Source organism: Sapajus apella, unplaced genomic scaffold (genome assembly GCF_009761245.1).
Source record: "Sapajus apella isolate SASKATOON/1434 unplaced genomic scaffold, GSC_monkey_1.0 scaffold25, whole genome shotgun sequence".
NCBI lineage: Eukaryota > Metazoa > Chordata > Mammalia > Primates > Cebidae > Sapajus > Sapajus apella.
In genome coordinates, this window is record NW_022436965.1 from 16,542,397 (window position 1) to 16,555,451 (window position 13,055).

Below are 13,055 nucleotides of genomic sequence, written 5' to 3' on the forward strand. Positions count from 1 at the left end.
TAAATCATCCAGGACTGCTTCTTTGTAACACCCATTAACTGTAGTTGATTATTTGCATGTTTAAGTGTTCAATGATTATCTTCCCTGCTAGATTATAAACTCCACGAATACAGACTCTAGATTTCTTGTTCACTATTGTACCCTATGTTCCCAAGCACAGTGGCTGGAACATAGTAGCTTTACAAATATTTGTTAAATGAATAAGGGAAAGATAGCAGGTCTAATGAAAATTCTTTTTTTGTGTGTGTGACTGCAGAGAATGAAAATTCTTTTGATAACATTTAAACTCATCTTTTCAGATTATTAGTTTACCAAATAATCTATCATCTATTCTGAATAATCCACACAGGAAGGAAATATATATATGATGATATCAGGTATCTTATCAGGCATAGATCTTCTTATGAATTAAACTCTATTTTGGCTTATAAAGTAACCTTTTATGAATACAGTTAGGGAGAATCAATCCCTAAATCTTAACTTTGGCTGGTAGAACACAAAATTGGCCTCTAAAATAGAAGCTGGTTTAGGATTTATAATAATTTATTTCTTTGCTATTATGAGTTAGAATCAGCAGGACATACCCAGAATGAGAACCCATATTGCTCTCCAACAAATAGGTCATAAATGCATTGAAACACCAAGTGCAACTCACCTCTTGAAAGTTATGCTGAGTGAACTTGTCTGCTATCCTTAGCAACTCACGACATGAATGTGTGTCGGCAAAAGCCCGAATGCCCAGGCAGTTAGAAGGATCTAATTGTCTCTTTAAGAATTCACAGCACGCTTCCTGTATTTCTGCCAGCTGGAGGAGGCAAGCAGCTGGCAGAAGAGTCTGAACATTGCCCTCTTCTACAGTTATCTGGGAGGTATATGCAAAGTCAATCAATAATTCCATAGCCCTTTCATCAATGTCTCGGATCACTACTTCTGTCTGACGGCTCTCTGCCAATTCTCCTGTAAACATAGCTCGAAAGTAAGGACTACAGGCTGACAAAATGACTCGATGGGCATATATCTTCTTGGCGCCCACAACTAGCACCACATCACATAGCTCCCGGTGCTTTCTCAGAAGGTTAATCACTTCCAGGGTTTGTCGAGGGTGCTTGTCTGAGATGTAGGGCATGCGGGCGGGTTGGGGAACCCCTTCTGGCAGTTTGTTGGGGTCTCCAAGGGTGCAGCGGCTTGTTACATCCATTCCAGTCTCTCCTGGTCGAATGTTGGTACACCTATAGGAATGATGGGTGAGAGAGAGAAGATAACAGTATTATTATAAGCTCACTTCTCCCCTTAAATGTTTGTAATTCAAGCAATAAGGAAACTTGTATTTGGTTTTTTTTTTTTTTTTTTTTTTGTAGAGATGATGTCTCACTGTGTTGTCCAGATTGGTCTCAAACTCCTGGGCTCAAGTGATCCTGTTGCCTCCATTTCCCAAAGTGTTGGGATTATAGGCATAAGCCAACATGCCTTGTCTATATAAACCATTTAAATTGCAGCTACTATAGTAATAAAACTTTTAGGTAAGGTGATTATGGTCAACCATTTGAAAAATTAAGCCCAAGTTAACATGCTTCAATTAATAAATTTTGAATTAAAGATAATCTAAAAAGATTGGTTTGATGGCCAGGTGTGGTGGCTCATGTCTATAATCCCTGGGAGATACTGAGGTAAGCTGATCAGTTGAGGCCAGGAGTTCAAGACCAGCCTGGCCAATGTGGCAAAACCCTGTCTCTATTAAAATTACAGAAAAATTAGCTATGTGTGGTGGTACACATCTGTAATCCCAGCTGCTCGGGTGGCTGAAGCATGAGAATCACTTGAACCCAGGAGGCAGAGGCTGCAGTAAGCTGAGATTGTGCCACTGCACTCCAGTCTGGGCAACAGAGAGAGACTCTGTCTAAGAAAAAAAAAAAAAAAGTCTGGATTGAAGTTTATCTTTACTCAGAAATCTTTTCTTCAAAGTTTTTTTAAAATTAAAATAGTAAAGAAAATGGCAAGCTAAATGATGATTTAGCAGGACTCCAAAGAGCCTCGAGACCAAGATTTTGTTAGACTAATTTGGGTCTACTTTAATATCTAGAGATATTAAGTATGATAATAAGCCTCATTTTAAAGTACTACATATGTCAAATTGCTCCTGCCAAATTGGTTTGAATCACTAAGGTTTCAATATGATTATAAAAGAAGTAAATACATTCAAAGACAGACATTCTTCAATTTATAAATAAGTAGTATATAAAAGTTGATTCTAAGTTTATTTATTTGGAGGTTTGTATTTTTCTATAAACCTCCAAATAAATAAGTGCTATAAATGGGGACTAGGTTTAGTTGTAAAATTCAGTGCATCGTAAAACGCATTAAAAAATGAAATAAAGTAACAGCATACATTCCATTTAGTTAAGTATGTTCAATTGTGTGTCTGTACACACACATTTGTATAGATATGCATAATTGGTTTCCTTTGTCAACTGCAGGTTATATCAAAAAAGTTTAAATGCCACTGGCCTGAGTTTTGAAGTCCCAAGACACAAGAACCAACAGGTACACAAAGGGAGAAGGAAAAGAATCTATTTTTCAGATTATTCTACAACTTGTTGTTGTTTTTTTTTTTTAATTTTTAATTATTTTTAAATTTTTAGATGAAGGTCTATGTTGCCCAGGCTGGTCTTGAACTCCTAGGCTCAAGCAATCCTCCTGAGTAGCTGTGATTAAAGGCACATGACATCACACTGGGTTGTTTTTGGTTTTTAAACAGAGGCTTTAGAGAAGCTTGATGGCTGGTACTAGTATATATAGACTGTAGAAGTCTGTAAGTTGGGCATTTCTTGTACATTTAAGTATGTGTTGTCCAAACTTGTGTTAAAGAACATACTCTTTAGAGGCTGCAATAATTATTTTCCTTTAAAATGGGTTCTGGACAAAAAGTGGGTGCTGTAAATTGCTCAAATTTGATGAACACTGCCTTACAGGATCAGGGTATATATGTATGTGTCTATAAATTTTACAAGCTGGTGTTCTTCACAAGTCTTTAAATATGAAAACTGCCCCCTCTTGCTTGTGTGGAGATCTAGATTTGGAATAGAATGGATCATCAGATCATCTAGTATAAAGCCCTCCTTTTGACAGAGGAAGAAACTAGTTTGGTTAGGTGACTTACTCAAAATCATGAAGCTTTCAGTAGCAGAGCAGGTCTCTAGATGCTTTTGGGTAAACCACAGCTATCTCCTGAGGTACTATGAATATTTAATAACTGTAATTCATATGAGTGCTGGGAAGCAAGGGGAGGGCAGAGTTTCTAGGATAATTTAGCAATTCAAAACATGGTTTTGTTTTTTCTTATGGATTATCCAAATTTCTGTACAACTATTTCTAAAAGCCCAAGAAACTACACCAAATACAGATTTTTTTTTTTTTTGATTCAGCCATCATGAAGGACTTCATCAGTAAAATATCAAAAAGAAGAGTCAAATAATTTGGTAAAAGAAGCCTATAAAATAAATTTCATATTTAAGGGAATAAGCATAACAAAAGTGAACTTACATCATCCCTTTTCTAGCCAAAATTAACTGGGATGGTCTAAGAAATTTTCAGACTTACCTTTAAGTATTTATAAAATACAGCCAAGGGTTTATTATCTTTAAAAAGTAATTCCAGGCAGGGCCGGGGAGGCACCAGCTGCCGCGCGGGGAGGAGGCCGAGGCCGCAGCTTGAGGGAGGCCCCGGCCCCTCTGCGCCTGTGTCTGGCAGAGCCGGTGTGAGACGAGACAATCCTGCCCCGCCGCCGGGATAATCAAGAGTTTTGGCCGGACCTTTGAGCACACACCGAGAGAGTGAGGAGCCAGACGACAAGCACACACTATGGCACTGAAACGGATTAATAAGGAACTTAGTGATTTGGCCCGTGACCCTCCAGCACAATGTTCTGCAGGTCCAGTTGGGGATGATATGTTTCATTGGCAAGCCACAATTATGGGACCTAATGACAGCCCATATCAAGGCGGTGTATTCTTTTTGACAATTCATTTTCCTACAGACTACCCCTTCAAACCACCTAAGGTTGCATTTACAACAAGAATTTATCATCCAAATATTAACAGTAATGGCAGCATTTGTCTCGATATTCTAAGATCACAGTGGTCGCCTGCTTTAACAATTTCTAAAGTTCTTTTATCCATTTGTTCACTGCTATGTGATCCAAACCCAGATGACCCCCTAGTGCCAGAGATTGCACGGATCTATAAAACAGACAGAGATAAGTACAACAGAATATCTCGGGAATGGACTCAGAAGTATGCCATGTGATGCTACCTCAAAGTCAGAATAACCTGCATTATAGCTGGAATAAACTTTAAATTACTGTTCCTTTTTTGATTTTCTTATCCGGCTGCTCCCCTATCAGACCTCATCTTTTTTTAATTTTATTTTTTGTTTACCTCCCCCCATTCATTCACATGCTCATCTGAGAAGACTTAAGTTCTTCCAGCTTTGGACAATAACTGCTTTTAGAAACTGTAAAGTAGTTACAAGAGAACAGTTGCCCAAGACTCAGAATTTTTTAAAAAAATGGAGCATGTGTATTATGTGGCCAATATCTTGACTCTAACTTGGTTATGAGACTAAAACCATTCCTCACTGCTCTAACATGCTGAAGAAATCATCCTGAGGGGGAGGGAGATGGATGCTCAGTTGTCACATCAAAGGGAACAGCATTATTCTAGCAGCATCCATTCTTGTTTAAGCCTTCTACTGTTAGAGGTTTGAGGTTACATGATATACTTTATGCTCATAACTGATGTGGCTAGAGAATTGGTATTGAATTTATAGCATCAGCAGAACAGAAAATGTGATGTATTTTATGCATGTCAATAAAGGAATGACCTGTTCTTGTTCTACAGAGAATGGAAATTGGAAGTCAGACACCCTTTGTATTCCAAAATAGGGTCTCCAACATTTTGTAATTTTCATTTAAATTGTTAGGAGGCTTGGAGCTATTAGTTAATCTATCTTCCAGTACACTGTTTAACATAGCACTGAATAAATGATGCAAGTTGTCAATGGATGAGTGATCAACTAATAGCTCTGCTAGTAATTTATTTATTTTTCTTCAATAAAGTTGCATAAACCAATGAAAAAAAAAAAGTAATTCCAGATAATACATACGATACAAATTTGTATCTTTTCTTTGCAACAGGGTCTTCTTGCTCTGTCACCCAGGCTGGAATACAGTGGTTTGATCACGGCTCACTGCAGCCTTGACCTCCTAGACTTAAGTGATCCTCCCACCTCAGCCCCCCAAGTAGCTGGGACTACAGGCGTGAGCCACCACACCTGGCTTGAAAATTTGTATCTTATATTCATATTTCATATGTGGAAATTAAAGTGCTAAATTACTAGATAAAAGTCTCAAATTACTGACAAATAGAAATAAGATATTTGGATTTTTATATCATCACATTGTATAAACATGCAGTGAAAAGACAATCTATGCCTCTTAATTAAAATGGTAATTATTCTTCTAACAAATATTTGCTAATTGCTTTTAATGTACAAAGCATTTTGCTACAGACTGGAAAATTCAAAGTAACATAAACAGGCAATCTCTAGAGGAGGAGACACATGAATAACCAGAAAGAGGGCAACCAGGACAAGAGATATGGTTCAGACACAAGAATTTTTGGGTGTAAGCTGAGCATGGTGGCTCATGCCTGTAATCCCAACATTTTGGGATGCTGGGGCAAGAGGATCCCTTAAGCCCAGGAGTTCAAGACATGCCTGGGTAACAGAGACCCCATCTCTTAAAAAAAAGCCCCCAAACTTATATACAGTGTATGTGTGTGTGTGCATAAAAGAATTTTTGGTGGTGATACATATGTTTAGAACCTTGATTGTGGTGATATCATGGATGTATAAGTATGCCCAAACTCATCAAAATGTATACATAAAATATAATTTTTTATATATCAATTATACCTCAATAAAGCTTAAAAGTCATTCAGAGGGCCAGGTGCAGTAGCTCACACCTGTAATCCCAGCACTTTGGGAGGCCGAGGTGGGCAGATCATGAGGTTGAGATCGAGACCATCCTGGCCAACACAGTGAAATCCCATCTCTACTAAAACACAAAAATTAGTTGGGCATGGTGGCATACGCCTGTAGTCCCAGCTACTCGGGAGACTGAGGCAGGAGAATTGCTTGAACCTGGGAGGCGGAGGTTGCAGTAAGCCAAGATTATACCACTGAACTCCAGCCTGGCGCCTTGACTCTGTATCAAAAAAAAAAAAAAGTCATTCAGAAAGGCAAAATCTATGAAGTATTTGTTTAAAATCATTCAGAAAGATCCTGGATCTGACAGGTATAGCCTATCAGGTTACTATAAGGGTGTGTATTTTGTTGTAAAGTAGGAATATTATACTGGGTTTTCCCAGAGTTTAAGGGAAATATCTCACATCCATGCTCCAGATCATCATATTTCTGTTTCTGATTCTAAACTCATTAAGCAGTCCTCTGATGGAAAATTCTTCCAAAAGTACCATGCTATTTAAAAGGGGGATGACTCAAGCATTCTGATCGCTGTTTTAGGTCAGCGTCATGTGAGTCCCTCTCAGATACTAATCATCTACAACTACTGAGACAGTCTAATAGCTAGCCTGCAAAGGAGAACATCACTATCAGTCTGCTACTTCCAAAGAACTACAGTATAGGCCGGGCGCGGTGGCTGAAGCCTGTAATCCCAGCACTTTGGGAGGCCGAGGCGGGTGGATCACGAGGTCAAGAGATCGAGACCAGCCTGGTCAACATGGTGAAACCCGGTCTCTACTAAAAATACAAAAAATTAGCTGGGCATGGTTGTGCGTGCCTGTAATCCCAGCTACTCAGGAGGCTGAGGCAGGAGAATTGCCTGAACTCAGGAGGCGGAGGTTGCGGTGAGCCGAGATCGCGCCATTGCACTCCAGCCTGGGTAACAAGCACGAAACTCCGTCTCAAAAAAAAAAAGAACTACAGTATAATAAAACACTAAGGTGTAAAAGGAGTCTCCTGAGAAGGACAGAAAAAACTATAATGATATTCTAGGAAGAAGAAATTGCATGTGCATTGCAAAGGTGTAACACAAAAACAACCAATTTTTCCAAAGTACTTACACATCTGGTAAAAACATCACTATTTATACTTGGCAATTTTAAAGACTAAATCATAAAACTGAGCAGCTAAAGAATAATTATTACCATCCACATAAACAATAAAAAATGCTTTTAACTACAGTGCCTAAATGGTGCCTTGTACATAGTAGATGCTGAAAGAATAAATCACATGATTAACAGTGGCACAATCAAGCTTCTTTTTAAAAAAAGTCACCATTAAAGACAGAAGACCAATTCAAAAATTCCTGAAATACTGACACTGCATGCCGAAAGTAAAGTGTTATTGTCACAACTTTAGTTATGTACATAAAGATGGTACTGTTGAACTGAGATATAAACATTTTTTTATTTTACTGAAGTACAATGTGGATAAGCTAAGCTAATGTCTCCATTTTTCTTTTAAATGTTTACCACGGGGGGAAAAAAAAAATATATATATATATATGCTCTTATTACTGTATTAGTATAGTAGAATCTTTTTCTTTTTTTTGTTTAGAATCAAGGTATTGCTCTGTCACTGAGGATGAAGTGTAGTGGTGTGATCATAGTTCACTGCAGCCTCAAACTCCTGGTTGAAGCCATCCTCTGACCTCAGCCTCCTGAGTAGTAAGGCCCCCAGTGCATGCCACCATGCCTGGCTAAATTTTAATTTTTTTTTTTTTTTGTAGAGATAAGGTCTCTATGTTGTCCAGGCTGGCCTAGAACTCTTGGCCTCAAGTGATCCTCCTGCCTTAGCTTCCCAAAGTGCTGGGATCACAGGTGTGGGCCACTGCACCCCCAGCCATTGGTGTCCATCCATATAGCTTTCACTTCAGGAAATATTCATCTTTTGCCTTTTTTCTCAACCATTTAAGAATGTAAAAAGTAGCTGGGCATGGTGGCTCACAGTTGTAATCCCAGCACTGTCGCAGGTTGAGGCAGAAGGATCATTTGAGCTCAGGAGTTTGGGACCAGCCTGGGCAACAAAATGAGATACCATCTCTACAAAAAATTTTAAAAATTAGCCAGGTGTGGTGACATGTTCCTGTAGTTTCAGCTACTCAGGAGGCTGAGGTGGTAGGATCACTTGAGCCCAGGAGTTGGTGGATGCAGTGAGCTATGACCCTACTATTGCATTCCAGCCTGGGTGACAGAGCAAGACCCCGTTTCTCTAAAAAACAAAACAAAACCCAGGATCATGAATATGGTAGCATGAATTCCCCATGGCCAGTTTTATGCAGCAGTACTCAACAGCCCAGATGAAAGAATATAAATGCCTAAGGAGAATCGCTTGAACCCAGGGGGTGGAGATTACAGTAAAACAAAACTATGCCACTGCACTCCAGCTTGGGGGACAGAGTGAGACTCTCTCAAAAGGAAAAATAAATAAAAAATTAAAAATAAATGCCTAGATCAATCTAGAGTTGGGAAATGCCACAAACGAAGGAGTTGAGTGATGGCTAGAAAAAGGTTGCAGTATTTGAGGAAGTGAACTGGCGCAAACAGGGCTAAGGCATGTTGATTCTGACTAAGTCAAAGAACAGATAGATATACTGGGTGTTTGAGAAGTAACAGTTAGAGAATGAGTTATGAGGATTGATGATTTCAGGGTTTTTCTGAGTGACAGCAAGAGTCAAATGTTGAAACAAGGTGCGGTGGCTTGTACCTGTAATCCCAGCACACTGGGAGGCCAAAGTGGGCAGATCACAAGGTCAGGAGTTTGAGACAGCCTGGCTAATATGGTGAAACCCCATCTCTACTAAAAATACAAAAATTAGCCGGGCATGGTGGTGGACGCCTATAGTCCCAGCTACCTGGGAGGCTGAGGCAGGAGAGTCACCTGAATCTGGGAGGCAGAGGTTGCAGTGAGCCGAGATCGTGCCACTGTACTCCAGCCTGGGCAACAGTGATAATTCGTCTCAAAAAAAAAAGAAAAAAGTTGAAATGAGTGAAGGTGAGTCAAAGGAGTTTAGAAAGCCAAGGAAATGTACACTAAGTAAATGAATGGTCATTCCCATAAACAGTTATCTCCTAAAATGACAGTGAAAAGAATAATCATGTGCATGTAGGAAGCATAAACTAAAAACCAAATCACATATCTTAAATATGCTTCATGTTTACCAAAGGAATGTTACAAGTTTTGATATCTCCTTAAATAATAATTCTACCCACCCAAAATGAGTCAACATCAAATTTCAGTTATCAAGTCACACACTCCCCATATCTACTATTCCAACTGTAATAGTTTTGAGGCAAGAGTAATTTTCTGTAAGTAGCTATAATAATTTGAAAATCAAGCAAAATAAAATGTTTAGAAAATATACTCTTTGATTGTAAGGCATTTATAATCAAATTTTATCTTTTAGTCCAAAGGCCTGCAGATCTTTTCTTAAGTCTGGATTTGCGCTTCCTAGCTGTTAGAGTTTGGATGTTTGTCCCCTCCAAATCTCATGTTGAAATGTGATCCCCAGTGTTGGAAGTGGGGCCTGATAGGAGGTGTCAGGGTTATAGGAGCAGATCCCTAAAGAATGGCTTGGTGCTATCCTCTCGTTAATGAGTGAGTTCTCATTCTATCCGTTCAAGGGAGAGCTGGTTGTTTAAAAGAACCTGGCACCTCTTCCCGTCTCTCTCGGTCCTTCTCTTGCTATGCCTTTTGCCATGACTGGAAGCTTCCTGAGGCCCTCACCAGAAGCAGGCACTTCTTGTACAGCCTGCAGAACCATGAGCCAAGATAAACCTCTTTGCTTTATAAATTATCCAGTTTCAGGTACTTCTTTATTGCAAAGGGCTAATACACTATCTAAATAAACATTTCACCTTTTCTACTTAAAAAATTTTGTTTTACTTTGGAAATTAACAACTTGACCTTTAAAAAGACTCAGTTGCACTGACCCTCATTTATAGTCCTAAATATACTTGAATAGAGAGAGGTAGAGATTTGAGCATACAAACCCTCAAAACAAAAATAACATCACAGTGCCAGTTCTGCTTACTAGAAGAGGTCCCACTAGGCACTATATTCCATACCTGATTCCAAACCAGAAAGCCAAGCTATTAACATCTTTATTTAAAAATTAGTTGAGAATGTTTTAGTATCAAGGCATCTCGTCACTGCTTATTGGATGAAATGAGCATAAGCCTTGGGTACCTTGGTCCATCAACCAAGATGGAGGAAGAAGGGCAAATCCTCATGCAAGTGTGCTAGTTTCCCTTTATGTCAGGATAGCAAAAACCTTCCTAGAATACCCCTGAACAACTACTGCTGACATCTCATTGGTAGCACTGTGTCACACAGCCCTTCCCATATGCAGAGATAACTAAGAAATCAAGCAGAGTATTTAATTTTTCTAGTGTCTATAGTAGATGGAAGAAAGGAAGAAGAGATGTGCAAGCTACCTACAGTGCATGCTACACTAGGGAATAGTCAAATCAAGCAAGTATATGTTTTACTATTTTTAAGCATACCCTTTGGACTGACTAGAACAAACTGAAAATTTCAAAGATATGAGATTGGAAATTTTTTTGTCTTCTGAAATTGAACTCAAGGGGTATCTCAGCTATCGTTCAGTTGAGTAAAAAATTATCAATAAAAACTCTAGATACTGTTAAATAAAATAAGACCCAAAGCATGTAAAGCTTCTTACTCATTTTAGAGACTTTATTGGGTCTTCCTGCTAGGCCCACCTTAAACACCCTTGGTACTCCCTAAGGTTCTGTCCTCAGCATTCTCCTTTCTGTTCTACCATCACTTATGCCTACAGCTTAAACAAATATCTTAGTACTGATGACTCATATTTTTTTTTTTAATTTCTAGCCCAAATCTCTCTTCTGCCCCAGACTCATATTCCAGTCACATGCTGGAAATCTCCACCTGGCTGTTTCCTAAACACAATAATCTTAAAGTATAGGAAATAGAATCTATTCTTGGCTTACTGAAACCTGTTTCTCTTCCTGCGCGCGTGCGCGCGCGGTGTGTGTGTGTGTTTAAATCTTACCATGACTGCACTTAGTTTCCTAAGTTTGGAGTCATTTATAATATTACCTTTTTCTCATTCCATGTTCACCAAATCCTTTTGGTTTTACTAATACAAGCTCTCAATTCCATCCTCTTCTCTCAACCTTACGGCCATAGATCTACTTCAGGTTCTTATTATCTTTCATCTAAACTACCACAACTACTTTCAATTAATTTCCTTGCCATAATTTCTTCCTTCTTTCCAATTCATCCCCTATATGCCTAGAAATCAGTTCAAAGAAAAAACGATTTGTATAATAATGTATAATAACGTGAACTGGCTCTTAAATACCTAAACGATAAAGTTCAAATTGTTTCCCATGGTTGTAGCCTCATTTTCTATGATGTTTTCTACTTCCCCTTCTTCCCCAACATACCCTATACACCAGATATACTCATTGTTCCATGCATGTCAGACAATTCTAGGTCTTGGTGCTGTCTCTTTTCTTTTTTTGCATAAGCTGTTCCTTCCTTTTATGGTATCCTTAATTAACTACCTTCTTTAGAAGTAAATTCTTACTCTTTCTAGAAGATCCAGCTCAAATATTACCATCTCTGTGATGCTTTCTCATCTCCACAGAGCAGTTTCCTCCTCTAAGTTTACATCTCTATTAAAATTCTGTTAATGTTGTTAAATATATATTTATATTTTTATATTTTTTTTTTTTTTTTTTTTTGACAGTGTCTCACTCAGTTGCCCAGGCTGGAGTTGTGGTGTGGTCTTGGCTCACTGCAACCTCCGCCATGCAGGTTCAAGCAATTCTCCTGCCTCAGCCTCCCAAGTAGCTGGGATTAAACAGGCACCTACCTTCATGCCTGGTTAATTTTTTTTAAAAATATTTTTAGTAGAGATGGGGTTTCACCATGTTGGGCAGGCTGGTCTCCAACTCCTGACTTGGTGATCCACCTGCCTCAGCCTCCCAAAATGCTGGGATTACAGACATAAGCCACAGCGCCCAACCAATTAATTAATTATATTTCAGAGATGAAGTCTTGCCCTGTCTTCCAGGCTGGAGTACATTGGTGCAATCACAGCTCACTGCATCCTTAAACACGTAGGCTCAAGTGATCCTCCTGCCTCCATCTCCTAAAGCGCTGGGTATGAGCCACTGCACCAGGCTAATGTTGTATCATGATATCTGTTTTCATCATTTGATCTGTTTCATACAATAAACATGAATAGAGTGTATTACATAAAGGCTTGATGTATGAATGAACCAATTTCTACAATCAGGCTCAGTTTTCTATTTATATATTTAAGGAAAGTTGGAAGAATTACATTACAAAATATTTTTTTTATCTCTAAATAAAATGAATGATTAAAAATAACATCTTGGGAGTTATATTGTTGGTAAAAACTATGGATTGGTGTAACTCTAAGGACAAAAATTTGTCAATGTCTACTAAAATTTAAAAATGTACATACTCTTTAGGCAATTCTAAATCTAAAAACGTATTCTATACTTACACATTTGGGCAAAAGCCACCTACAAGGATATTCACCGAAGACAGAACTGGTTGTAACAGCAAAACAGTTGAAATACATGATTCTCAAATGGGACTGATTAACTAAGGTGCATATAGACAATGGAATACTACATAACTATTAAAAGGAATAAGGTGAGTTTATATGCATTTATTAAAATTTACAAAATAATTTGTCAAGTGAATAAAGATACAGAAGAATGTGCACAATATGCTGACATTAGTGTCTTTTTAAATGCATTTTATTTTCTTATTTTTATTTATTTATTTTAAGAGATGGGATCTCTGTTACCCAAGCAGGAGTGCAGTGGCATGATCACCACAGCCTCATACTCCTGGGCTCAAGCAATCCTCCTGCTTCAGCCTCCTGAGTAGCTGGGATTACAAGTGTGAACCACTGTGCCCTGCAACATTAGTGTCTTTTTTTTTTTTTTTTT

At 38.5% G+C, this 13,055-nt stretch overlaps 2 protein-coding genes across 4 annotated transcripts in view; one reads left to right on the top strand and one right to left on the bottom strand.

Moving 5' to 3' along the window:
• Positions 1-13,055, bottom strand: part of KLHL20 (kelch like family member 20) — a 46,646-nt gene that overhangs the window by 29,616 nt on the left and 3,975 nt on the right. For all 3 annotated transcript variants that reach the window (XM_032291357.1, XM_032291358.1, XM_032291356.1), the window contains one exon: positions 656-1,229. In XM_032291357.1, coding sequence (XP_032147248.1) covers positions 656-1,229 — 574 coding nt within the window. The remainder of the gene's footprint in view (positions 1-655; positions 1,230-13,055) is intronic.
• Positions 3,641-4,945, top strand: LOC116560126 (ubiquitin-conjugating enzyme E2 D3). Its single transcript, XM_032291362.1, has one exon. It carries the CDS (start codon positions 3,859-3,861, stop codon positions 4,300-4,302), a length of 444 nt encoding a protein of 147 aa, XP_032147253.1. The 5' UTR covers positions 3,641-3,858; the 3' UTR covers positions 4,303-4,945.